Source organism: Cygnus atratus, chromosome 1 (assembly GCF_013377495.2).
Source record: "Cygnus atratus isolate AKBS03 ecotype Queensland, Australia chromosome 1, CAtr_DNAZoo_HiC_assembly, whole genome shotgun sequence".
Lineage (NCBI taxonomy): Eukaryota > Metazoa > Chordata > Aves > Anseriformes > Anatidae > Cygnus > Cygnus atratus.
In genome coordinates this window covers 179,948,580-179,976,330 of record NC_066362.1, presented here as the reverse complement: position 1 = coordinate 179,976,330, position 27,751 = coordinate 179,948,580, and the positions used below count along the sequence as shown (strand labels likewise).

The 27,751-nt window shown below is 40.1% G+C and overlaps 1 protein-coding gene across 6 annotated transcripts in view; it reads left to right on the top strand.

The window, feature by feature from the left end:
* CAB39L (calcium binding protein 39 like) overlaps nucleotides 1–27,751 on the top strand; it is a 62,812-nt gene that overhangs the window by 31,689 nt on the left and 3,372 nt on the right. For all 6 annotated transcript variants that reach the window (XM_035553356.2, XM_035553355.2, XM_035553354.2 and 3 more), the window contains 6 exons: nucleotides 5,727–5,891; nucleotides 10,535–10,653; nucleotides 16,076–16,244; nucleotides 20,197–20,256; nucleotides 21,747–21,812; nucleotides 22,421–22,564. In XM_035553356.2, coding sequence (XP_035409249.1) covers nucleotides 5,727–5,891; nucleotides 10,535–10,653; nucleotides 16,076–16,244; nucleotides 20,197–20,256; nucleotides 21,747–21,812; nucleotides 22,421–22,564 — 723 coding nt within the window. The remainder of the gene's footprint in view (nucleotides 1–5,726; nucleotides 5,892–10,534; nucleotides 10,654–16,075; nucleotides 16,245–20,196; nucleotides 20,257–21,746; nucleotides 21,813–22,420; nucleotides 22,565–27,751) is intronic.

The following is a 27,751-nucleotide window of genomic DNA, read 5'->3' as shown; positions in this document are numbered from 1 at the left end:
AGGTAACACAGCAGGTAACGCAGAAACAACCCACTGAAAGCCTTGAAAGTTGCATTTCAGGTAGAGGAGCAGCTCAGACTGTTGATTAATTCAAGGCCTGATACTTTTTCCACTTACGGTTTTGTATTCTTCCTTGAAGGGGAATAAAAAGATGCAGTGAATCTACATTCACAGAAGGGTTTGGGTTGGAAGGGACCTCAAAGATCACCCAGTTCCAACCCCCTGCTGTGGGCAGGGACACCTCCCACCAGACCAGGTTGCCCAAAGCCCCATCCAGCCTGGCCTTGAACGCCTCCAGGGATGGGGCATCCACAGCTTCTCTGGGAAACCTGTGCCAGGGCCTCACCACCCTCATAGTAAAGGATTTCTTCTAAATATCTAATCTAAACCCTACCCTCTTTTAGTTTAAAGCCATAATTCCTTGTCCTATCACTCCACCCCATGACAAAGAGTCCCTCCCCAGCTTTCCTGTAGAGCTCCCTTCAGGCACTGGAAGGCCGCTATAAGGTCTCCCCGGAGCCTTCTCTTCTCCAGGCTGAACAACCCCAACTCCCTCAGCCTGTGTTCATAGGAGCGGTGCTCCAGCCCTCTGGTCATCTTCGTGGTGCTCCTCTGGACTCGTTCTAATGCTTCTATGTACTTCTTGTGCTGGGGGCCTCAGAGCTGAAAGCAGCACTCCAGGTGGGGTCTCACGAGCAGACTAGAGGGGGACAATCACCTCCCTCACCCTGCTGGCCATGCTGCTTTTGGTGCAGCCCAGGATACGGTTGGTTTCTGGGCTGCAAGCACACATTGCATAATGGGAGATCTGTCTGCCTCTTTGACAAGCATAACAGATCTGGATCACAAATGTGTAATAGGGCATGTTTAGGATAAATGTGAAATTGGTGTAAGTAGCGAAGAAAAAGGAAAGGGCAAGGTTTGTAAGCAGAGGTAACTTCTATTAACCCTGTTGGAAGGGCTAGAAATTAGAGTTGTTAAAGTTAGGGACTTGTTAAAGTATTGCTGTGTGATGTGCTTTGGGTTGTTTCAAAAACTGGCTTTGTGAAGTTTTTGTGTCTGAAGCAGAAGACCTGCTTTGTTTATTTGCTATATCACACACAGGCAGTTACAGATAAGACAGCTTACCCTTTGAGTATGGAAAATCCAAAATTACGTGATTGCAGAAATAAAAATTCAGCTTTCTGCATGAACAACAGATAAGACTTTTGTTTTAACCTTCCACGCTACCCTTTAAAATCTCCCTGGAAGATTTTACAAGAACAGAAAAATTTTAAGACCTGTAGGATTTCTTCATAATCCCTTAATGAAAAACACAAGGCGCTCCTTATTGCAGTGTCTTGTATAACTGTAAAATATAGAGAAAAATGTAACTTTTCAGGCAGCATTCCCAGCTTTTCCAAGCCTGCTAAATTGCTATCCTAAGAATGTTGTAACATACTTTGGCCTTCCTGCAGAGATCACTCCAAAAGAACAGGTAAAACTAAGAAATAGTCTTCTAGATCTGGCAAAGCAAGTTAGACTGAAGAACCCAGTATTAGTTCTGTGGGAAAGGAAAATTAAGATGTTTCATAACACTGGAGTGCTGAAATATTTAATTATAGGCATAGTAGTATTACCCATTCTGAAATAAAGAGTGAACCTCTGCAACAAAGTCAGCTGGTCTTCAGACTTCTGTTAAGCTGCAGATAGGAGAGAGAGTCTTGAGATCTTGAAGAAAGGAGAGGAAGAATTTTTTTTCCACGTAGAATTTCAGGGAATCATTTCTTCATGTGCTTCTTTCTTTATGTTATGATCCTGTTAAGTCAACAACGACAAGGCTTTGTTCTACAAGGGAAGCAAGCTTAAGACCAAGCATCTTCAACACTTAAGTTTCCAGCTCTCACTGCTGAAGCTGTTGATAGGTTTGGAAAGACACATTAATGCTGACAAAACCCCAACTTTATCAACAGGAGAGGCTGAGCATGTTTATAATTGAACTTAGAGAATTAATGTATGCTTATCTATTCTGTCAGTTCTCCATCTCTAAGGCTATTACACATTAGCCCAGTAAGGTTAGTAGGCTGATCGAAGCAAGAACTGTTACGTTTCAACATTTGCACAAAACATTTGATTTCCAAATGAACTCTCAAACTTCCTGTGAGTTGCTGGTCACAGAAAATTATGCTCTGTTTAAAAAAGAAAAAAAAAAAACAAAAAAAAAAACTTGTTAGTCCTGTGTTGGGCCAAAGTAGAGAAGAAATGGCCATTGCTGGAAAACTTGCCTTCATTGCACAGGTCGGTACAGGTTGTGCTCTCCTTCATTTCCTTTACGTAGCTATTGCAAATCAGTATTGTAACTCACTCACGACTTACCCATGTACCCACACTGAATTTTACAATGTTCTGGAGTGGCACTGGATCCTCCCAAGTTTGGATGTTGTGAACTGAGATGCCAGTAGTGCTCGCATGGCAGAAATGAAGACTTAGAAGCCTGTGATTTGTTTTAGGAGATCGAGATCATGATGCTTGTGCAGTGACAGCAACACAAATGTTAAATTGATGTGCATGGTGGGAATCAGCTTGCGTTTAATTTTTTGCTTTGTTGTCCCTGTCTGCAATTTACTTGTCCAAAGTTCAGCATATGCCACTTTTGACACTTGCATGTAATGTGTATATAAGCTCTTCTACTTAGGACTATGTGTTCAGTTGTCTCACTCTCTTTCCTATGTTCTCACACCAGCATCTCTAAAATATAATGTAATAAATTCAGTCACGACGTAAAGGACTCATGCCTAGAGAAGCACGGTCTAATAGTTCTGAAAAAATGTGCTTAGTTGCAAGGATGAGGAAAATGGCTAAAGTGTTTACAAGGTTCATGAAACCCTTTCTTTTGCTCTGTGACTTCTGCTGAAGTGACAGTTGCAGCACTTGATTATTGTTGCTGTTGCCACTGATGTAAGGTAAATTGTGGTACAGAAGTCATAGTAGACTTCAGAGTTTCTATCAAATCTCTCTTTTTGTCACAAAAATTATGTTTGTGACATCGCTGGGAGGAAGAGTGTCTTGCTGAGGGTTTTGCTGTTTAGTGGTTTTTGCAAATTTTCTTAAAGAGGGTCGGAACCAGTCTGGTTTCTTATGAGAAGTTCTGTAGCTATGTTTCTGTTGTCTTTTTTGTTCGATGTATTTGAGTGAATATATTTGGCTTTGTTGTTTCTTTTGGACAGATCTGGGATCTTTGGATCTTGGAATGACTTTTTCTTCAGAGTCTTGAGCAAGTTTCCATCCCAGACACAGTGCTTATCTACTTAGGGTATTATTCTAAAAAAATAGTAAGATTAAGTGGAAATGTCAAAGTGGAGACTGGAAGTGGCTGTTAATTCACAAATCTATGCTTGGGACTGTGATTTTTCTACAGGTAGATTATAAGGGATAGAGGTAGAAGAGCAGTCCTTAGATTTGACCAGGAATAGCTTTTGGTAGAGGCTTGAATGTCAAACCACAGAATATCCAGAGGATATAAAGAAGGAGGAAGTTAAATATGAAATGTAAATTGCATGTACAAAAGCAAAGAAGGTGAGAGGATGGGTTGGCAGATTGATTAGAGTAACACAGCTCCATTTGGGCCCTGTTGTGTCCGTCAACGCTACAATGTTCTGTTGTTTCTTTCTCCTTCAGCACTTTACTTTTTGGCCTCATTTTGAGAACAAAACAAAAAGCAGAGTATTGCAGGCTTTTTCTACACATCAGAAAGGACTACTTCTACTTTAAAGGAGAGGTATTAATTTTTTTACCCACAGAATGCCAGAGATATTCACACCCTACCAAGAAGAATGGGTGAAAAGCCAAAAACGTATGGGTTTTCCTTTGATATGAAAATATTTGCACAGCTCTTATAAAGATTTAGAGCTTTAGTTTACAAGATAGCACCCCCATTGTTAATCCCATCTGTACTCTGTGGGATATCTCTAGTGACATACCACTAACGTTTGTGATAAAAATAGGCTCTTCTACTGAACTGCATTAAGGAACAAAAGGACTTCTGCTGTGGTTAAAGTTACTGCATAGTCATACTCATTTACGTGCCACTCATGCTGGCCTATCTAAACTAGAAAACTGTGAATAGATACAGACAGACTGGGGGAGATGCTTTTTATGCTGTCCAAAATGGATGCTTGAATCATCCAGGTAGATGTGATGTGAAGGTGGCTTTTTTTCAGTTTATACTAATGTGAGTAAAATCCGTGATGTAAGTCAATATTGAAGTGTTCGGAGATCAGCAGCATTTGAGAGATGTCTCTCCTGAGCACTGTGGGGTTGTTTAATGCAGATTGATGTGGTGACATTTGAAAGCATGACATTTTCCCTTTCAGTTTATGTGAGAGACGTATTGAAATTATCGATCTGGCTTTGAACATCCATTAATGTCCAATTAGCTTTTACAAATGACTGCGGTTTTTTATTTCTTTTTTTTTCTCTGTTTATTGTTTTATATATTTTTTTCCTGCTTAGCTAATGAAACACTCATTTCAAGTAAGTGTTTTGCAATATAAATGTAAAATGCTGCCTTAGCTTTGGAAACTTACACCATCTTTGCTTTCAAACCTCTCCTTTACTTGCTTACCACGCCCTGCCAAAAAAAATCCAACCGGCCTTATATATGTGCTAGCTGCTGGTCATGCTTGTATTAAATATACCCTGACCCAGAAAGAGCTATAGCCTGCACAGCCCAATGGCTACAGCAGGTAGGATTTAAAGCAAACACACGCTCACAAATCAAGCCTTTGCTCCAGGGATCCTTTATTTATACAGAATGGGAAGGAGGAGGCTGTGAGGACAGAGCTATCTCATTGTGGCCAACGGTTGTTTCCCCTTTGAAACCGGGATGTTGTAATTCATATCTCGTTGAAACCTGCCGACTGCCACAAACACCAAGCTGTTACCTGTTTTTATGCTTTTCTCTTTCATTTTTTTCTTTGTAAGCTTTCTGCTCCAAGTATTTCATAGGGCAGTTCTTGATTTGTTTTCTACATTAGGTATTTGAAACTTTGCATTGAATTAGTATACGCTAGGTGAGAGTAAAAGATGAAAGACTTGGTTTGTTGGGAGGCTGCTGTAGAGCTTTACTGAAAGCAAGTTAAGTTGTTAAATAATTTCCCAACCTGAACCTGAAGTGCCAGCGCACTCTTCAGATAAATCCCTTGCTGAAGACACTGACTATGTGATGAGGAGAAACAGGTGGTGGCAACGCAAGGCTGGCAGGGTTACGGGGGATTATTTGGGTTGTATGTAAGGAGTCAGGACAGGCCATCAGCAAGCAGTTCTGGATGGGGGCAATGCAGCCTCCGGGTGCCCCCATTTTGTGCCTCTCGGCCCACAAGTCTTGAGGGAGCCCACTGCAGGAGTGGTGGTGGAGCTGCTGCCTGCTTCTGTGGGGGAGCACTCATAAAGGATCTTGATGACATGGGTTGGTAACTGTATTTCTGACCCTGTTTCATGCCCATGATCTGGAAGTGATGGCATACTGTGTTTAATTTGAATATATCTGTGTGTTAGTGTAAGGCCTGCAGGATCTGGTGTGGGCATTGCAGCCTCAGCGATTGCAATAGAGTATTAAAGAGTTGTGATCATCACAGGTGCAGTTAGAAGCTTTTGTTTTGAAATGTTCATCTTTCTAAATTTAATAAAATTTGGTTTTCTTTCTTTCTTTGCGAAACCAAACCAAACCTTTGTCTGTTGGTCAACAGGCATCAGAGGAAGTGTCAAAATCCCTGCAAGCAATGAAGGAAATTCTTTGTGGGACCACAGACAAGGAGCCACCTACAGAAGTAGTGGCTCAGCTGGCACAAGAATTGTACAACAGTGGCCTTCTAGTGACGCTTATTGCCAACCTGCAGCTGATAGATTTTGAGGTAGGTCAATGTACATAAACCTATTTCCCTGGTCTCCGTGTTGTCTGTGATGATAGCCGTGTTTTTCTGAAGCCTAATAATTTTATTGCAGCACTTGGAACATGGTTGCACCATTTCTCACACACTGAAAAAGTTAGTTGTAGGTTGTTCAGTATACTGACAGTTGTGATCATATACTAGAAGTATATGCAGTGCATCTGATTTAACTTTTTTTCCTTATAAGCAAGAAAGAAATATTACTATGCGAATCCAAACAAGATAGGAAATGATGCTGAGAATACTGTTTATGACCTTGCAAGCTGCGGTGATTAACCTCTTACTTTGGGATGCTGCAACAAGAGTCAACCACTGTCTCTGAAGTGTGTCTGATTTAGAAGGGTTTCAGTGACATGGAGTGAAAATAATTGTAAGCATGGGAAAGTCTCATATGAAAAAGACTGAAAAAATTAAGGTGGTTTAGTTGAGAGGAAAAGAGTAGAAAAAGGTGTTGAAAACTGCCAGCGGGTGGCAAGGTAAATTGGATTGCCCCCACTTATTTTTTTTTTGAATAAAGAAGAAAAGAATATATATATATATATTATTTTTTTCCCAGCAGAAAATAAATAAATATTATGTAATTATATAGTCCATGGAACTCATGGCCAGTTCTGTTGTTAAAGCTAAGAACTTAGTAGAATTAAGATAACTGAACTTCCATATAATGAAGGAGAAGAAGAGTTTTAGTAAAAACAGATTACAGCAATTAAAAATAAATATAAACCCTTTTAATTGACCTTTAGCTGCTATGGACAGGAAAGAAACTTCATCACTGCCAGGACATTACAGTATTTCTGTGGTCCAAGGTCAGGTGGGATACTGGCCTCCAAGGGCTTTTGTGCATTTTCGCTGGCACTGATGAATTGTCAGAAGTGTCTGAGTATCTCCCAGCAGATAGAAATCCCTGGTTCCTTGGAAATAAACCTCTTCCACTGAGGTCTGAAGCCAGGGCAGTACCCAGTGTGTAGGGCAGGGTTGCTTTTGAATTTAAAAAGCAGCTCCTTGGAGAGATCACCTGATGCTTTCAGAGTCACCTTTTGTGATATTTACTTTCTTGTGTAAGAGTTATCCCATTATTGAAGTCACTTGTTGTTACTTCATTTCTCCTTCCATTTTGAAAATGAATGAAAAGGAGGAACGATGGGAGATTTATGTTTGCCTTTGCCTCCTCTTCCTCCTGTTCCCAGTAAAGCCAGCATTCAAGGGACTGCTTGATTTTCTATTAGTTGTTGAAATGTTGTTAGTGAAGTTCTCTCATTCTTAAGGTCTTGAGTTCAGGAGGGTTTTTATGCTTATATTTCTTCAGATCTTTTCAATTGTCATCTCCCCCCAGTAACTGTTAAATGACTTAAGTACAAAAAAAATCCATACAAAAACATAACCTGAAAAAATCATACATGTATTTTATATTTATATATTTTTAAAGAAAATAAGAGGGAGGAAAGAGAAGATACTGTTAGCAAATACGCCACAGGAGGGAAACTACTGGATTTTTTCAGTTGCCTGACAATCTGTATTGCTTTGTCAGACAAAAAATAATCTGTTATTAAAAAAAAATCCTAAATAGCTTTTATTGAAAAACAGACTTTTCTATGATAAAACCTTCTCAATCATTTATCAAAATTGTTCAACATACTCCGGTAAACCAGTAGAAATGAAATATCATTGAAAAAGAGGGTAGGAAGAGAATATGCTGCCTTGTCATCATATTCCCATAGATATTTTTAGTTTATCAACTTTTCTGCTTATTTTGTTATATTGTCCACAGTTGATATTTAGGTTTCTTCATTAAACAAGCAATGTAATCACTTTTTAACGTGCAAGTTAGGTTTTTGATCTGTATGTCATGGTAGAAATCAAAATAACCAATACCTGAAAATCTGATTTCTGAAGGAGATAATATTTACGTAAATTACTTCATTTTGTCCTGACTCCCTTTCTCCTCCTCACTACCCCTCGCCATCCCAAAAACTGTTGAACCTGCTGGCCACTTTGAACTTAATTTTTGCGTAGTTGAACTAACCTTTGAAGATACGATTTCAAAGACTTCATGAAACTTGATGGCTGTTTAGAAGAGAGAGACGGGAGCTAATGCCCCCACTTAGAAAAAGGCAGAAGCACAAACTGAAGTCCTGCCTGTCTCATTTGTATTTCATCTGCCAGTATGCTTTACAGCACATGTGGCAGGGGTACATGTGTGTGTATAGATGACATTGTCATGTTCTTCTATCTCTCTACCACACATCTGTAAAAAACAAGTTTATTGCCTCTGCCACTCAAGAAACAATATAATTTTAGTTATGTATTGGAACGGGTTGCCCAGGGAGGTCGTGGAGTCACCGTCCTTGGGGTTGTTCAAGGAAAGGTTGGACATGGTGCTTAGGGACATGATTTAGTGGGTGACACTGGTGGTAGGGGGTTGGTTGGACCAGATGGTCTTGGAGGTCTTTTCCAACCTTGATGATTCTTTGGTTCTATATAATTTTGCTGATAATACTGTTAAGAAGCACTAAAGTTGGGTTTGTGCAGGAGCCCAGAATCAAGAACAGACTGGATAGATTTTTGCAAATTTAGAACATGAAATTTATTGTTGAACTTTGAAGAGTTGAGGCAAAGGTGCATTCCAAAGAAGTCTATTAAAAAAAAAAAAAACAACAAACCACAAACAAACAGAGATGTTACTAACTGCATATAAGCCTAATGGTTCACAAGCTGTAAAGCCCATAAAAAAGGCAGTAAATAGCCACAAGCCCAGGACTGGCAACATTGGACGATTCCTCTCACTTTACCTTGAGATAGAAGCTAAACTGCAGTATAGGTATTATGCAATTTGTTATTCATGTGATGGCATCTTCTGAGGTTTTTCTTTGTTTGTTTGTTCTTGTCTAGCTATTGTGCTCTCCATGCTGCCTTATCTTGTGCTTCAGTTGTCATATGTATTTCATTTTAAGGCAAACTCTAATTGCAGATCCAAGTGAGAAGCATTGCAAAAGTATTCCTACAATTTTAATGGATGTCTGATGGTGAGGGAAGTCTGCCTTGGTTTCCTTCTATCTGCCTCCGTTTTCCTGAGAAGAACTCAGAGAGACCAGTTTCTTTCCTGATCGCTGGTCTCTGGAAAATATGCTGCTATGGGATATAATGCTGTAGTACACCTAGTATTAAGTAACTAGTATAAAATTTGGCATAGCAGAAAGAATCATTCAATTTGGGGACATTTTTATCTCTCCCCTTTCGACAGCTTGTCTCTTTCTGGATTGCTTTCATTTTGGAGTAACTGCTGAAGCCGCTGGGGATCACAGGATTCCAGACATATGTTATGGGTGTTGTAAAGATAGGGAGAATGGGGCATCTTTATAAAGAATTAACTTAATTAAGAGAATGTCCAGAGGTCAAAAGTGCTGCAGACAAAGGCAGGTGGATTGGCCTGGACTGATTTGATCCTCATATTTAATTCCCTGAGTCCCTTAGTCCCCAGGCCAGCTGGGTTGGAACGAGTAGGAAAGCAGAATATTTTGTGTTTCTCAGCAGTGATTTATTTGCAAAGGTGAAACCAGGGAATTTCTCTCTGTGTGAAACTGTCTGCGCCTTGGCTTAGAACATTCAATAATTTCTTCGCCAAGGAGTGTTTGTCCTCTCAAGACAGATCAATGAGCATGTCAAGATTATAAGCAACCTTTTGCTTGAGCTCGCCCTGTGCATAGTGACCTGCTGTTTACTCAGTGCCTTGGTTACTGGCCATTAGTGTGGCGGTCTCTCCCCTCTATTAATTGCACCCATCAATTTGTCTCCTGCGGCCAGGGGAGAAAGCGGTGGGGAGGAAGAGGACTTACAAAGCAAGATGCATTGGCAAGCTCTGTAGCTGAATAGAGCATAATCTGGAAGGGCCTTCCGAAAAGTTATCTGCACGGGGAAGTATGAAAAGACAAAAGATGATTGTACAGATGTGTGTAGGGCTAGATGGAGGAGAAATTTAGGACAAAGTTAAGGATCCTTCCCGTATTACTTGTGACTGAAGCTGGGACACGTATGTGACACAGCAATTATTTCATTCTTCATAATGAAATAAGGGGTACAGTTTTAAATTTAACCCTGATTTTTCAAGATTGCAATCACATTTGCATTGATGACATCCGAATAATGAAAAGCCCTAGCTTTATAAAGCTAGGCTGTGTTTTGTTGTACTTGTTTCTAGCTTAACAACTTAAATTTGGAGGCTATGGGAGCAATAATACACACTGCAAAAGCATGTTTGGCTCAGGGTTGTTGTTTGTTTCTTTAGTACTTTAATGTTGTTATATGAAATAGCCAGGGAGTTGCTCAACAGAATAAAGAGGGTACACATCTTCATCTAGAGAAGAAAAAAAAAAAAAAAAGGTATAAATGGGTGTGTGTGGGATCGGTGTTCTTCAGAGCCACCCGAGGGAGGAAACCTTCTTATGGCATAGAGGAAAGAGCAAGTGTGATGTGGTGGGACTATGGAGAGCCCCAAAAGGAGACAGACTTGTTTTTGTTTTAAATTTCATTTCCGCTTTAAATGGATATTATAGTCAATGGTCATTTACTCATGCTTTTACAGTTGAAGATATGTTTTGCTTCTTTAACAGGGCAAAAAGGACGTTTCCCAGATATTTAACAACATCTTGAGAAGACAAATTGGCACACGCAGCCCTACTGTGGAATACATTAGCGCCCATCCACATATCCTATTCATGCTTCTAAAAGGGTGGGTGCTTTAATTTGACTTTGATTTTCATTAAAGAGCATTGCCTGGAACATACTGGCATTGCAATTGATCTACTGTCTCACTTTTATTTTTATTTTTTAAAAAGGATTTTCAAACTTTGTTCCAGATTTCTTTTGTTTCTTTTATATTGACTTTCTTTCTACATGAATGTACACTTTTTAATAACTGGATTATTTTATTTAGCCATTATTTCTTCACCAAACGTCATGTTGGACTAATTATGTGCTGCTTGTTTTTGACTGCTCACCATGTGGCATGTGACTTCAGTTCTTGCCCTGAACTCTTATGTAGTATTGTTGACAACTGCTGAATTTCATTTAGACCCTTTTGCGTTGCAGGAGGGGAGTTATACTGCTCCCTATAAATAACTGCAGTCAAATGCTGGACCACCATGTGGCAGAACACGGAGAAGCAAAAATGCATGAAAAGAATAGTTGTATCTGTGGGACAGACTTCTCAAATGCTTGTAGCCACATGTGAATTTCAACTTTAAATTAAGTCAGTAATGAACTCCATGTCTTTCAGTAGTAAATCTTTTTTTTTTTTTTTTTTTTTTTTTGTAATTTTAACCTATGCGGGAATAAGTGCTCAGCCAGTGTTTCCCAAGGTAAGCTGGGCAGGGAGGGGGAGAAGCATGGAGAAGACATCAGCCGTAGTTGCGTTCAGGAATGCACAAATGTTGGCCTTAAACTCTTGAGGTTTCTGTCCCCTTTGCTTGGCCAAAAGTGCCTCCCATTTAGCAAGAATCTTTGCTTTTCCAACACTTAGTCTACTGTTTTCTGTGGTTTTCTTTTGGCCTTAGGATTTTGTTTATTTTTCTCTAAAGAAAGAAGAATATATGTCATTGGGATTAAAGAGCTAATGTTGAAATAAGTGCATTCATTAGCTGATCAGTATGAAACAACGTGGACTCTCATAGCAGTTACCTGGTTATACTAGTAAGAACCATTTGAAAAATATTGTATAGGCCTTTTAAACTAATGGTACTTACAAGAATATGCATTTTTTTTAATGTGTTTCTTGCTCTTGAGGCTTTAGATTGGCATTTTAACCATTCACTCTGCAATCGGTGTTAGGAAAATACTTAAGCCCTATCTAAGATTGTGCATAACAAGAATGCAGCCCCAGGGGTAAAATCCCTTCCAGCCAGCCTTCCCCTCTGCCAAGGACAGACCTGAGTGTGTGATCCCGGCCTCCCTCGGAGTCGGGGGAAATAGTCACGTCTGGAGCCTGATTCCTCTAAACCAGCTATTTGCCTCAAAACTGGCGACTTTCCAGCGCAGCTGAGCAGGAAAAGAAAAGTAATCGAGCGAACTAATTTCTACCAGGGATTTAAAGAAGTCCGAGCCTGTCATTGAGTGTGGTGTCAAAACTTGTGTTTGCTCTGATAACCAGAGGTCCTAGTCTGGACCCGCTGCTCTTCCCACCAGCAGGGTGGTGGGGAACCAGGGCAGGTCACTCTTCTGACCTAGGTCTTGCTCTTACAAGTATCATGATTCATTGTGATTGTGCTTTAATTTTGAAACTCTGATTTGTTTTGTGTTACTAAGCACCAACGTCTTTGGATAGGAAGCCAGTAAGCTAGTTAAATGGATTTTGTTTTAATTTGTTCATTAAAATTCAACATTTATATGAACCTCAAACTATTTATTTCAGAACAGTGATGATAATTCTCTCAGTCATTGTTAAGTTGTACAACTGTTTTCAATTTCATATATAGATGCAATCATTTTCTTCCCTTTCCTGACTTTTAGATTTCCTTCTCTCCTTTTCACTCATTTTGTTTTTGCACATTGCATGTACATCTCTGCCATATGTCTTGGCTTTATTTAAAGTTAGAAAATATTTTTGGATCATGTCCCAGATATTCTTTGGCATCTGTAGCAACCAGGAATATTAAAATGATAGTAAAAATTTCATGTTATGTGTATGTGCTGCTGATGGACATGTCACTGTAGGTGACCTGAGCCAGTGGATGTATTTAAGTGGCATCAGTTACGTGCTTTTCTGAGATGGGTGCTGCAGTGTGTCCATGTTAGTTTGGGTCTCTGGCTCCTTGTTTTTGATGTCTTGGCCATCTCTCCACAGCACTGCACTGTATCAGAATTGCCATTTTACAAGTTTTTCCTATGAAAGTACTATTGAATTCTTCAGCAGTACTCCAGAAGATGGTCACTGAGCACTAATGGTATCGGAAAAGTTGCTGTGTGATGATGTCAAATACCCTGCTGCCTTACCTAACCCACGCAGGTCCACTGCCAGGGCTGCCTAAAAAAACAGTACTTCAAATACATACCTAAAGTAAGGGTAGGTTCCCTTACAAGCAGCTTGCTGAGTGCAGGCAGTGCGTGGTGCTTGTGCCCAGTGAATTGTGAATACTTAGAGGTGAACACCCCCACTTGAAAATGTGACTTGAGGACATGTTTTCGTATTTATTTAGTACTAGGTGAATATATATGAAACTGAAATCTACTTAAAGGAAAGTGGATTTGGCTCGCTTGTACCTTTTAGTGTTTGTTATATGACATTATTTGGAGAGAAAAAAAAAATTTCAACCATGACCGTAAAAGAAACAGCCCGGGACTATTGTGAAGGCTTGTCATTGTTTTACTTGTATTGGATGCAAAATTTCCTCTGCCCCCTGACAGTCAGTTCCCAACAGTATCAACAAAAGGTTGCTTTTTCATTGCATAATGTGAGCTCTGTTGAGTGGGAAGGATCCTGAATCAGGGCTCCCTCCCAGTATTTCCTGCCTAATACTCCAGTGGCACTGCCAGTTTGAGATAATTGTTCCTACCTTTTAGGCTTCATTTTACTTGTTGGCTACTCCCTCCTACATTCTCAGTTTCAGAAAAAAACATGTAGCACATAGTTCACTACTTACTACTGTTTTTTTGTTTTTGTAAGTGAATTGAGTTTGCTGCTGCATGGATACTTGCTTTTATGGTATCTTCTCTATGAGCAGGCTTTGTGTATGAATAGGATTTTAGATGAATACAATGTTTGGTATATAGAGTGTCTGATATATTCAGACCAAATTTGAGCCAAGTCTTTCTCTGGTGTAAGCATATTGCATTAGCCCAGAAATAATTTGGTCCTTTATAATTTAAAAATATTTTCCATTTCTAGTACAGTGACTATGGCAGACTTGAAGTTTGTGGCACTGTTTTCATCATTTCTCATGAGTTACGCATTTATAAGATCTTTTGTGAATATATATATTACGATGCATGTGATCTCTAAAGTGCTCAGTCACTGCCCAGATCTGTGTTGATCTCTTCATATCATAGTGCAGGTAAAGCTTTAATAGTATGTTTTCTGAAGTTGCAGAATTCCTTGAGTTAAGATAAACTCAAGCCACAGAAGTTAGTGTAAAAGAAGATCAGAGTATATCTGTCTGTCAAGACCTTCTGTCTTCCAGGCTTGATGTCCTTGTAATCTCCTTCCCATGCATCCATATCTTGTACCATCTTCTGCACTAGCCACATAAGTAGAATTGTCTTTGCTCCACAATGCATCTCTGCTCTCAGTCATGCCTCTTTTAGCCTCCACAATAAATGTTTTGAAATATCTCAAGTCTATTATTTCCCTTTCTGGTTGTCCCCAGTGGTCAGTATGTGGGTGTTTCTTTAGGTTGTAAGTTAATCATAACAGAACTCTATTTTTTTTTCTGCATAGAGTAATAATTGCTCATGAGAAGAGATTGTGAAACACATCTCCATCATTCTTGCCTGATGGCTTGCATGTAAATGTGGGTGCAGATAACGTACTGGTTATGACTGGGCAGCCTATAAACTTCTTCCAGGCATACTCCAGGAGCCAAACCCAACTTCCCTCACTTATGTGAACAGTCAAAGGTCCATAACCCAGCTCTAGATAATGGAGCATTTGACTAAGAATGATTCTGTTGATGCTTGTGTTTTAAGAAGTTATTGTGCTGGAAACAATGTAATTTGCTTTTATTCCAAACAAAATATTCCTTAGCCAAGTATTAAATATTTTCCTGGCTGCTCTCCTAGGAGCAGCTCCGCCTCTTTCTGCTTGAAAATTAGTATTCTTGTTAATGGAGTAGAGGAGAGGTGTGCCTTAACAGAAAGCGGCACGTCTGTTGGCTAAAGGCTTTTAAGTTCATGGTTGCAAATGCTCCCCAAAAGGAAACAAACAGGAGCTTGACTGCGTGCATTTACTTGCGAGGGTGGGAAGTTTCATTTGCCTTTTTGGAATAGTGGTTCATTTTTCATTAAGCCAACTATTGTTGACATCAGGTTGAAGTATGCAGCTCTGGTATGCTCTCAAAACACTAAAATTCTTTTAAATTGCATGCTGGTGGTAAATTTGAGGGCCCACTCACTTACAGCACAGATGGCATTTTGTCTTTTTTTTTTTTTTGGCCTAGTGCTAGGAATTAATTGTGAAAAGGAAAAATGATGCTGATAAGCTCTGGGTGATAATACACAGTTCTGATATAGTATAGCCAGCTTATTGAAACAGTGTGTGCTTTCTGTCCCCTTGGACTTCATCACTTTCACATGACTGAATATTGTTGGAAGAAGTTCACTTCAAGTCCTTCCTGACTGTTAGATTGCTTTTTTTATTTCCTTCTTCCAAATTATGTTTCTAACAGTTTTGTTTCAGATTAACTCCGACATTAAAGACATCAAGACTTTATAGAAATAGAAGATTATCTGAATTCCCTCCCCTATGCCTCCCTTCCCAAGACTGCGAAGTGTGCTGGCTCCTATCTGTGACATTGCCTGTGCCGTAATGGGATTGTAACTTGAGGAACAAATATTCAACTCCTGAACAAACCCTTTGTCTCTGCAGAGGGGGGGATTGAGCAGAATTCCTCCCCAACTGCAGGAAAGATCTTCAGAGCTACAAGAAGCTTAATCATATGTAGACTGCCAGGTTAAACTCTTCCTACCTTCCTCATTAGGCATTAATATTTGAGATTGATGTTCTCTAGAAGAGTGGGAGTTGCTGGGTGGCCATGAGGTGCTGTATTTTTCTTGGATAAACTGAGAAGCTCAGAATTACATCTGAAAAGGGGAATTATTGTGCTGTATGGGCTTTGCTTTCTCATAAATGAAAGAACAGTGAAGGAATTCTGTTGAAACTTTATGCACTCCCTACAGTCTTCACAGAGAGGAGGTGTAATGCACAGTTATACTGAAATGTGTGTTGGCTTGTAAAGACAGAGGTTAGGAGTGGGAAATGCTGGCAGCTCTGGCATTATGAGCTGTAGTCCTGAAGCTGCTCTGGTTGAGGGACACACTGTGCGTGTGCTGGACCCTCTCTGGCACATATTTCATATGCTACAAATTTCCCTATTGCTATAAAATTGTCTATCTGTTTTTGGTCTTTTATGGTTTGATCTTTTTTGTTTCCTTCTGTTCTCCAGATATGAATCCCCAAATATTGCCTTACGCTGTGGAATTATGCTGAGAGAGTGTATCCGACATGAACCATTGGCCAAAATCATACTTTTTTCGGAACAATTCAGAGACTTTTTCAAATATGTGGAAATGTCGACGTTTGATATAGCTTCTGATGCCTTTGCTACATTCAAGGTAAGTTATTTGATACCTGCACCTGATACAATCTGATACAAAACCTGAGGGTGATTGAGTCAAAAATGGCATTCCATCAGTACTGATCATTGAATACTATATTTAAGCATTTGAACTGGCTTTTTTATTGTTCAGTAAAAGATATAATTAGTCCTTGGTCAGTTTGTAAAAGGAGTCACAGCAGCGATCAAGTCTGCAAAGACTTTAATTTAGTGCAGATTTACATTTCACTGATGTTCTTCATCTTGATACCCTAAGGCCTTTAATTATGGCCCTAAGGCCATTTAAAGCTCAAATTAATCATTCATTATGTACAGTTATTGTAGACCACATAACCTTTTTTCTCTTTCTAACCTTCCCCACAAATAAAACCACTGCCCATCATAACCACAAACAGTAAATAAAAGGAATCATTTAATTCACTTTTGAAATCCTGTAATTTTTGCTGAGCCTTCTGAGTCTGGCACTTTGTTTAGACTAATGCTGTGCCCCTGATTATTTTTACATGTCTGCATGCTTACACTTGTGGCCCGTGGTACAGTGTAAGGACCATACTGCTAAGATGTGTCAGGTACAAGCACTGCAAAGGTGCTTGCTTGACATTACAGTGGCCCTAGTTTTGTGTGGTGGTGCAGGGACTATTGTCTTTTGATTTGAGACTGTTAACATTGAACATTTTGAAAGGTAGATCAAAGGAGAAATGTCATGAAACTTCTAGTCACGATTAAAACTTTGCCACCTTCCTATCTCCAAGTGACAAATAAGCTTAATTGTAATGGAGAACATGAGGGAAAGCTAGAAAGGGCCAGCTGCCATTTCCTGCTTTGGCCTCCTGGTAAGTCTGTGGCTGTTGGTGATGCTCTGTTGGTCCCTTCAGTGCAGCAGAAGTGGCCCAAAAGCAGTAGGTAGGATTTGCCCATTGCTGCAGGATTGAATGGTGGGATCCAGGTGGCCTACGCTCTTCACAGAGTCTGTGTTTTGTACTAAAAATGAAGTTGGGTGAAGCTTGCCAAATTTCTTGGAATTTGTATGTGACCATCGTGTTTCCAGCAAGGTGCTAGTGTACTTGTTGAGCCAAAATATACAGGGAAGACTGGTTTATTTCTGAAAAATAACTTAAATGGGAAAATTCTTTTCAGGTAAAGAATCATCTAAATATAGATCTAACTCCTTTTTTTTTTTTCTTTTTTTTCCCCCCCTCTATCATTGGGTTCTTTGCTGTCATAGAAACGAGTTGTTCATTCTTTATTCTCAGAGCTAATTAGAAATATGATTAGGTAGATCTTGGGAATAACTGTAAGAAATGTTAGCTCAGCAATTTAACACATAACTGAGACCTGGCCTCAGTTTTCACTTACCTATTGAATGGGGTAGAGATTTGCAGAATGGAGATAGTGTTGCATTCTTAAGTAATGAGTTGATCAGGATTAAAAATTCAAACCACCCATTAATCAATAGCAGTATCTTTCAATTGTTTTAAGTTGTGCTGCCGTTGTGTTCATTTGGTAAATGTTATGAAAGTGGAAGTAGCAAAGAAATCTGGACAAGTAAAAATATGTGTATAGGACTGTAAAAAAAAAAAAAAAGCTGAACCATAACTGAACTATTTAAATCCTCCATCTCTGGAGTTTTACGCTATCTTTGGAAGAGTATTTGTCTCTCATCAGAAAAAGTGTTCTTGGACTCTGTTCCCAGCCTGACAGGAGAGATTTGCATCATTTGCCCAGGTCCTGCTCTGAGCATGACAGCAGAACATGTGGTTGAGTGATGGGCATGGTTTTTACCCCAACCAGGAGGTAGGATGTGGACATGGGTCACTTCAGCTGCAACAGGGGCTACAGGCTGCTGTGACCCTCCCAAGGCAAGAGGGATTGATTGACCTTCATGGATCTACAGCTGTGGAACTTATTTCTGTCCCCTGTCATCCAAGTGTATTTTTAGCAGGATTTAAAAATAGGATTCTACATCCTCACGTGCATTGGAAAGAGAGGAGTAAGAGGGCAGTTCATAGGAGAGAAATCACCTCTTAAAATGCTTGGGGCAATCTATAAAACTGCATTTTTTTAAAATTACGTTTTAGCACCTGATACATGGCCAGTTCTGGAAATAAACCAGCTGTTCATTTCATCTTCTATCTGACTATTACTCTAAAATAACTGGAACAGCAAGAAGGGATATGGAAGCAATTGAATCATGAGATGTGGAGCTACCTCATTTCTAATACCATATAAATAAGTGCTGTCTATGGTTGCTTACTGGCTGGATTACTGAACTCTGTGTTTTCAGTTCTGCTTCCACTGTTTTGGGTTTGCAGTGTTGCCACCAGGGTGTCTGGTTGAGAGCTGAAAGTCTTGGATAGTCTATGCACCAGAGGAGGGTTTAATTAAATGTGCATTAAAGTTTGAGGATATTTATAGTAGGAAAGTATTGGCATTTTTGATGAACTTGAGAGGTACTTCTTAATTAAATTCAGCCAGGTGCACAGCAGAGGGGAAACAGAGCTGCTAAAAATGCAGAGGAAAACAGCTTGTATTTAGAGAGTCAGCTGTGGAGGGTACCAGGAGAGGGTGGAAGGAGTGCTGATTCAATACTGCTGCTCCACACTTGTCTTGTGATTTTCTGTGAAAAACTCACTTTGGATTATATTCCATTTGTGCCCCCTATTGAAAAAATGTTGTACTTGCCTCCTAAGTGCCCTGCATCAAAGCTTGTGAATTACATTTGTTGTGCTCAGCCTTTTAAACTGGTATCGTTGCAATCCTGCTAAATAAAGGAATGTATTAAAACGTAATGTACTGCATTTTGTAGCACCCTGCTTTCCTTTTATAATTTATGGTAAAAATAAATTAAAGGATTAGTATGTAAAGAATTAATTTTATTTGTGATGCTGTAGAGGATGTGGTGGTGCATGTACTTCAACAATGCTGTTTAGGTCTCTGACTGTGGTTAAGGAAACCAAGGAAAAGATGATGAAAAAGATACCAGAAAGCGATTCACTGAAAAAATAGCGACTTGAATGGACCTCATCAGGCATTTATTGTCGTCAGTGTTATGTTTTAAAAGAGGAAATAAGATACAAATTAAACTTAAATGCCTCAAACTGGCCACCTCAGTTATAGCTATTCATGCAGTAAAGAGACTTGATTTCTTCTGGAGCTGAACATCTGCATCTCTGCTGCTGAGCACCAGCATTCCCCTCCTGAGAGAGAGGATGCTCCAATTTAAATCTGAGTTGGTTACCCACCTTTTAGGATGGGATGCCTGCTGTGCAACTTCAGCTACCTAAAAGGTCTCTGCTGCTGCTTGTGTTGGAAAGCCCAGCTTAGGCAGAAAAACAGAAGGAGTGCATCCCTTCTACCTAAGACTCCCTGTTTTGGGGATGGAATGGGTGTGGAGGGAACCTGGGTTGCTAGCTTAGATTTGTGCCTAACCTGTAGGTTTTAAATAAGTAAGTGTATATATCCAGTGGTTGAATTTGAGACTGCCTTGTTGCATTCAATGGACATGAGCAGTAGCAGTCAATAAAAATTATCATAATCTTCCAGTTGTGGGGCAGAATGGAGATCACTTTTGGTTGTGGGACCAAAGCTGATCCCTCCATAAAGGGTTATTTTGCTTTCCTCCTTTCCCTCACCCCAGTTTATTGTAAGTACTGTACACAATGACCACAAAAAATAAGGCTAGAAGGTGGGAGGAAGAAGGAATATAAAGAGCTTTGGAATAACTTTATGTTGATTCTGTTTGCACTGAATGAATTCTCCTTAATATGCTAATAAACACACAACTGAATTCCATGCGGTATCATTTTTAAATGTTTTTTGTTTATGGAAATCATGTTGGAAATATCTTCTAAAAGATGAAGTGCTAAAAAAAATACTAAAATGTATTAGAGAATAAAGGGAAAATTGAATGGGCAAACTCTCTAAGGGAACCTTTCTCTGCTCTTTTCCAGGACCTGTTAACAAGACACAAGTTACTGGTAGCAGAATTTCTGGAACAAAACTATGATACAGTAAGTACAAATGACAGAAGAACTTTATAAAATCTCTTCATGCTTAGCTAGAAGAAGTGCGCTTTCCAGTAGTGGAGGATTTCATGCTCCACATAAAATAGTCACGCAGGACTGCAAAACTAAGCATTGCTTTTACTAAATGTGGTGTTTGAAATACAGGTATCCGCACTGCTCACATCCACAGGGGACAGATGCCAAGTTTTCAGGAGAACTCGAAGTTTAAAAACAAGTATTATTCATCTCTGTACTGTATCTCCTCATAGGTGAATGGAACCGCAAACAGTATTTAGATAGACCATGGGGAAAAGTGTTCACATTTTTAAACAGTTTTGTGGTATTCCAGCATCGATAGGGCCGTGCCAGTGTGACTTGTAATACTCTGGGACAGAGGAGAAGAGTTACTGCAAGAAGTTTTAGCTTTACTGAAAATTATATGCACCTAAGTGGGAGACAGAGATGTCACTATTCTCCTTACCATCCTAAATCAATTAGTCCCTTGGTTTGTTGCCATTTTTCACTTTGGCTTTTTGACTCTGTTTTGAATCAAATTTCAGTCAAAAAAATTCCACTGGAATCAATGGAAATTAGTCTGATACGGATAATGGAATGAGACTACAGGTTATGTTCTTGTGTTACCTTAGGTATTCTTTATTTCATTGCCAAAGTAAAAAGGCCGATGACTATTTCTTTCGTTCTAGAGTTACCAGGAAGGTTAAATAAAGATCAGGCTGATTATTGCTGAGTCACAAACGTAGCTTAACTGGAGCAAAGTTAGTGTTTCTTCTCATCGTTCCTCTGTTAGTACTGAAGGACTACAGTGGAACAAAATTTGAAGTATAAATAGTGGGCATTAGGATTTTTTTCAATGATTCTTGGACAGTGTTGGGTTTATTTTGCTTGTTTGGTCGATGAACATATACAGTAGCACGGCTGCTCAGTCTTCTTGACCACAAGATTTCTTTTGCCACCTGCAAAAAGCCAGCATGCACTCTACTCCTGGTGATCCTCATTCTACAAAGTGCTTTAATGAGTGAGGATGTTGAAGGCAGGTGGCACCTCACAAAGAGCTTTTGGCACATGGCAGTATGGGACGCACTGTCAGCAGTTTGGGGTGCTGCATTAAATTGCAAGTAAAAGTAAAACACACTCACACGTCCCAGCAGCAGATTCACTCTCTTGTAAAAGAAGGCTGTACAGGCACTGGCTGACTTCTGTGCGAGCTGGCTCATGCTACCTTCTGTTGCATCCAGTCCATATGTGGTATCGCTCCGTGTAGCATTTGGCAGATGAGTATTACTGGGCATTAATTCACTACATGATAGCAAGCAGAGAAAAAAGGCCACAAGAGCTTGGCCTGCCATTGCAGTGAAGTGTTAGAGGGTGGCACTGCTGCTGCTTCTGCTGCTCCTCCAGGGTGGAAGGACAAGAAGGAAATGGGGAGAAGGAAGGATGGACATGAATTGACTGCATTTGTTTTCTTTTTACTCTAGATCTTTGAGGATTATGAAAAACTCATTAATTCTGAGAATTATGTAACAAAGAGACAATCTTTGAAGGTAAAGCAACATTTTTCAGCGCTTCCCTTGAAAATTTGTAATTCATAATATGAAGAATATCTAAATGCATATATGGCAATGAAGTAATCATGTAATTTCTAACAAAAAATAAATGAATGTTTGGGGACGCTTTTCATAGAAGAGCTTGCTGTGAATTTTATTTCCTGGATCTTTGTTGAAGCATTGGACTTTTTCTATGGAAAAAGCACCATCATTTTTCCTCTGACCTCAAGTTTGTACTCCAATTCAGAACAAGTTAAAATGCTGCATGGAATGCAGATGTGGCCAAATAGATGTGTTAATGTAAAATCTGAGTGAAATTAAAGGTGTCTTTGTGGGACAGTTGCACTACACTTGCTTCTGTCCCAACTGGCTCACACCAGCTCCTATTACATTCAGTCCGTATGTGGTAACCTTTTCTGTAATGTTTGGAAGATGGGCATTAAGTAACGTGCTACGTGATAACAAGTCTAGTTAATTTTTTTTAATGTAGTGACATTAAAAACTCTTAAGACAAACATTAACATATGCTGTTGCTTTCTTTGCTTTCAAAAATCAAGTGATAAACTGATTAAAAAAATTTTTTTTTTTGGTAATTTTCTCTGTAGCTTCTGGGTGAATTGATTCTGGACCGACACAACTTTGCCATCATGACAAAATACATCAGCAAACCAGAGAATCTGAAGCTGATGATGAACTTGCTGCGAGATAAAAGCCCCAACATTCAATTTGAAGCATTCCACGTGTTCAAGGTGAGACAGCAGGAGCTGTACAGATGGCAGACTTTCTTTTCTGCTCATAAAAGTGGCTTTCAAGGAGGGCAAGAGAAATCCCTCAAAAATAAGGCTGAAGGATAGGGTTTACAGTTGTGTCAGTTGTTTGAGAACATCTTTATTGAAAACCTCTCTATCACACAGCCTCTGTTTTGTCTCACATTCAGGTGAGATCTAATGCAGCATCATTTCACTTTGGGTTGAGGGTAGTCCCTCACACAGGGATGAGGTGGATGGTACTGGTACCAAAATACACAGTTCCTAGATGTTATCTAGGGTCCTTTCCCGAACTCTTAGGTGTTTTACTGTGTGATTCTGGGTAAGTATATTAAAACAAACAAACAAAAACAGACAATCAACCAAAAAACAAAACCAACCAACCAACTAAAAATAACCCACAATGTCTTAAAACTTTACATTAAGACCAAAAATAGCCAGTGCTAGCACTGTGCATCAATGTGAACACAATTTGCTTTTAAAGGTATTAAAAAGATTTGATAGATCTGAGCTTGAAATAAGTTTAATCCTTCCATCCTTTGCCCTGATCATTAGCACAGTCTTAAACAATTACAAGACCCAACCAGTGTCCTCTTTTTCATTGATTAATGTTAACAGGTGAATAGTTTACTGTTTTCCTCTCAAAAAAGATCTCTGCTCCCAGTCAGAGGGTGAATTGAATTGTTACTGTGCAAGACTACCTTTAGTTTGGAGCTACTGTATTAATTTCAAACTATGCAAATAGAGCTGCTAATAATTTTCAGAAGAGGGGAGTCTGTGAGGATAGTCTTCCCGAAGATGGTTAAGAAAGATACCAGATCACAACAGAAGTCATGGTATTCTGGAAAGGTTACATTACCCTCTACAAATTCAGGGTGACTTGTTGAGTTCTGTAGTTCCGCCATTTCTCATTTGGCAAAAAGCTTTCAGGTCTTTGGTGGGGTGATTTAGAGGATGTACAGCTTCTCCAAAATGCTTTTCATTTACCAAAAAAAAAAAAGAGTCTCAAGGAGGATTAAGATAAAAAAAAAAATCCCTCCCTGAAATAAGCAGCTTGGTAAGCTGTTCCCTTGCTCACTTCCTCCATCGTCAGCTGAACCACTGTGAGCAACTTCTCCTCCTCCTCCTCCTTATCAGGAGGTCTGTAGCTCCAAGATAAGAGAGCAGTCAGGCTCAAAACACTTGCAGCCTTTGAGATGCCTGTGGAGGGAAGGGATCAGAGGATTGGGGTCTGCTTGCCACTCTGTGAACAAATGCCAGCTTTCTGTGTATGAAACACATGAATCGCTGGTCCTGTACTAATGACAGGCATGGCCTGGGCCTTGGGAACAGCTGATTTTACTTATTGTAAGAAGCATTTGAAAGGATTTTGAATAATTTATAAGGATTCCATTGTGCGACTGTGTTGATGTTGCTCCTTCCCATTCCTTCCTTCTTTTCCTTTACCACCAGGCCGTGTCCCATTTCCCGTTAGAGTGTAGGTATTGTAGGCTCAGCCTTGCTCAACCACTCGCAACACTACCACGTGGATGTAATGCTGAGGCCTGCAGGTGCCCAGCAAAATAAATAGTGCATGATGATAAAGTTATGTCTCTTCAGTTCAAAGCACCAAACTCTGTCCTCAGATACTACCCTCCATGGGATGTTGCTGTTTTTTTCAGTAGTACCCATCAGCAGCATTTAAGTGGTGCCTTACTCTACCTCGTATGCATAATGTTCGTTGTGTGGGAACTGCAGGCTCAGAGCAGCATCTGATCAGCTGGAGATTGTTTGTTTATCACTAGCAGCAGCACACCAGAGTAACGCTAGAAGCTCAGCAAAGCTCCTCTGTTAGGTCCTCACTGAGGGCATGGGTTATCTGGATCTAGAAGCATTCAGCTTCTCCCAGGTGGGCAGCGGAGATATAGGATATATTATAGGAAATCCTATTGTGAACTAGCTTTGTAGAGAAGGTCAGAGGAGAGCATTTTCCTCTGACTTCACTTTTTACTCTAACTTCTGGAGAATTAATAAAGGAAATCCTTAGATATTCAAGAGAAGAGGGGAAAACATTTCTCTTTTCTTGTGCCCTGCAGTGTGCCTGCCTACTCTTTCTGGGTTACTGTCTCTGAACCCAATTCTCTTGTCAGCTGGAATAATTCTGTGCTAATGTAACTGGGAGAGGAATCTGGTCCTCAGCTTTTAATCTCATAAATTTTAAACTGTGCCTGCATTTTTAAATTGTGCTTGCAAAATGACCTCTACAGCCCTGGCTGAAATTACAGCAGACTAACCACAGTTACTTGAAATCAAAGGTCTGCTGAGAAGCAGATACTTGCTGCTCTGTCTGAGCTGCCAAAAGATTTAGGTTTAAATTACCTGATTTAGATGTTTCACCAGTTAGACACATTTGAAATGACAAAGTGCTTGTTTTGTAAGCATTCAGGTTTCAACTTTCCCCATGCCCTTGCCAACCCCCAAAAAGGCATATAACTCTTAGCTTCGTGAGGCAATTTCTTATTATTGAGGATCCAAAACTGCAAGACAGAGACTAAAATGATGAGCACCTCATGTACACAAATATTTTGCAGGAGTGTTTGATGGCTGACAACGCCCTTTGGGCTCTGAGAACATTTGTTGATCCAGGATGCTTTCTGTGGGAAATCAAGGACAAACAGAGTGCCTTCTTGCAGTGCCTGCTTCCATTTTCCTCCCAGGAGATGCTTGATCTTCCTCCTACCTTCCTCCTCCTATTCCTTTTGCCTGAGCAAGATGGAGTTTGTGCCTTGCATCATCATCCCAAGGGTACTTTGTAAAGCTGTGTGTCCCACACAGTGTATGCATGAGGATTAGCCAGCATTTAATCGTTAGGAAAAACTAACACACCCTACCTCTTTCCTTCTCCCCCAAAGATGTTCCAGTGGGGACTCAGAGCTGTGGGCTTTGACAGTCACCAGTCTCCTCTGCCCTGATTTCAGTGAAGAGGTCTCAGCCTTGAGCATCCACACTTCGAGGACCAAATGTTAGGAAGGGCTCCCCAGCTCCTGTGGTGCATTTGTGACAGTTAGTGGAGCCTGCTGTGAGTTAGCCCAAAGGGGAGAGCACAGCTCTCAGATGTACGTGAACGCAGTGCAGGTCATCCTTTGACCTAATGCATTTACAAATAAAAGCTAATAACGAGCCCTCTTGGCTTTCACATAAACAATTAGCTTATTTTGAGGAAAACACCCTGGAGTGGTGAATTGGGATTATGTAACTTTCTTGTTCTTAAGCAGACATTTAGCAAGATAATTTTACTGTTTAAATCTAAAAATAGACCGGGTACACTGTGTTTTGTGACCTTAGCTTAATTTTTCCGTTCTCTTCCATGCACATTACAGAGCTACCTCTCGCTCTGCAAATGGTCTCAGATAATTTGACCGTACTGACAGCTTCCTCTTGATAGGAAGCTGAAACCAAGTGTGTGTGGATGTGTCCTCTCTGCCTGTTAGCTGGAGAGTTTGTAGGGCAAGAAATGCAAAGCATTACAGTACAAGCAACATGAATCGTAAGGCACTTCTGTGTGCAGTTTCCTGCTATGGTAACATTGTGCTTGACCCCAGATGAAGTCTTAAAATACTCAGTCCAGCGTATCCAACCCCTGTTCTTCTGGAGTCCCAGAGGATGGTGATTGCTGGTCATTAATTGTAAGGAAACGAGGTCAGATTCTCTAATCAAGCGATTTTGGTATTTGTTTGGGGAAGAAAAAAAATAACACAGTGTATGACTTTTAATGCAGAAGAGAGCAAGAGGCAACTTTGGGCAACTTTTTCTGAGTCGATTTTCATTCCAGTCCTTTAAAAAATATTCACAAAACGGAACTGTGCTGAAACAGCTATTTTTAGAGTTGGAATTTTAATATGAGGGCTCTCTTTATTTTGGGTCTCTCTCTCTCATATATCAGAATTAAGTGTACTCTAGAACACACGATCTTTTATAGTAAAACCATGGGTGAAATGGACTTTCTGTGAAGTGTTTTAGCTGCAGTTAAAATTCATTTCAGTAAAAATGTTCCAGCTAGCATTAGTAATGATTTCTATTTACAGAGAGTTACAAAAGAGAGTTGTGAACACGGGGCACTCTTTTTTACACGCAAAACATTATGGTGGTCCTAACCCTGGCCTTCGTGGATCTGATCAGTTGATACTTGCAGAACTTATTTTGTTTGCTTAGCTGAAGCATTGAATAACATGTCAGGAATTTTCTGGGCCTGTAACGTTCTCTCTTTACGAGTCCCTTTTGACACTGAGCAAGACTGGCAGTCAAGATGATCTTTGTTTGGATTTTCAGTCTGACAGTTTTGCAAGGGGATGATAATAATCTATAAATAATCGAGCTGGAAGATAAACAGGATGTGATGTCTTCTATTAAACTAGGTCCTTTAATTATTTACTGTGGTAATGCCGGTTGGAGAACCAGCACGAAGTGCTGGCATTTACTAGATTTACCACTAAAACCTATCAGTTATGTTTTCTGACCAGATAGGTTTTTATGAGAAGAATTATCTTTGTAAAGAGGCCTAATACTTGCTGGAGGAAGATGTCCAGCCCTTTAGGATCAGGCCTTCTGTAATACATCCCAAAAGGTCACAGAGGAGGAACTGAACTCAAGAATGAAAACCTTGCAGCAAAGCTCTGTAATGGTTATTGTCCTCACCCTGGCCTGCAGGCTCGTGTGCTGCTTTTCTCAAAGGAAGCTTGTCTGGATGGCTTGGGGCTTACCACAGCCCAAGCCCTGGAAGGTCCAGCCTCCATCAGCACGATGGCCTCCTGCGGGTCAGTGTATGGGGAGCCGAGGCGTGGGGCTGCTGAAGCTGAAAGCATGAGCTGCCGCGGTCTCAGCCAGAGCCAAGCATTCATACCCATGAGACTTCAAGATTCATATTCCCTAGATAAGGCACAGAGAGGAAAGCTGTCAAGTACATTCAGATTTACATTCCTGAACCCTTTATTTCTCAGACTGAGGGGAAACAGCGGATCAGTAGCAGAATATCAAAGTTATTTGCAAGGGAAGGGATATTGCTTTCAAATGTAGCAGGCAGCGATAGAACAGTTAGCTATTGACAGTCCATCAAGCGTAGCAAGAGCTGGGAATTGAACACCCCACGGGCTGGCAAATGCATCCCTGGCAAGATGTTACATTTTGAAGGAT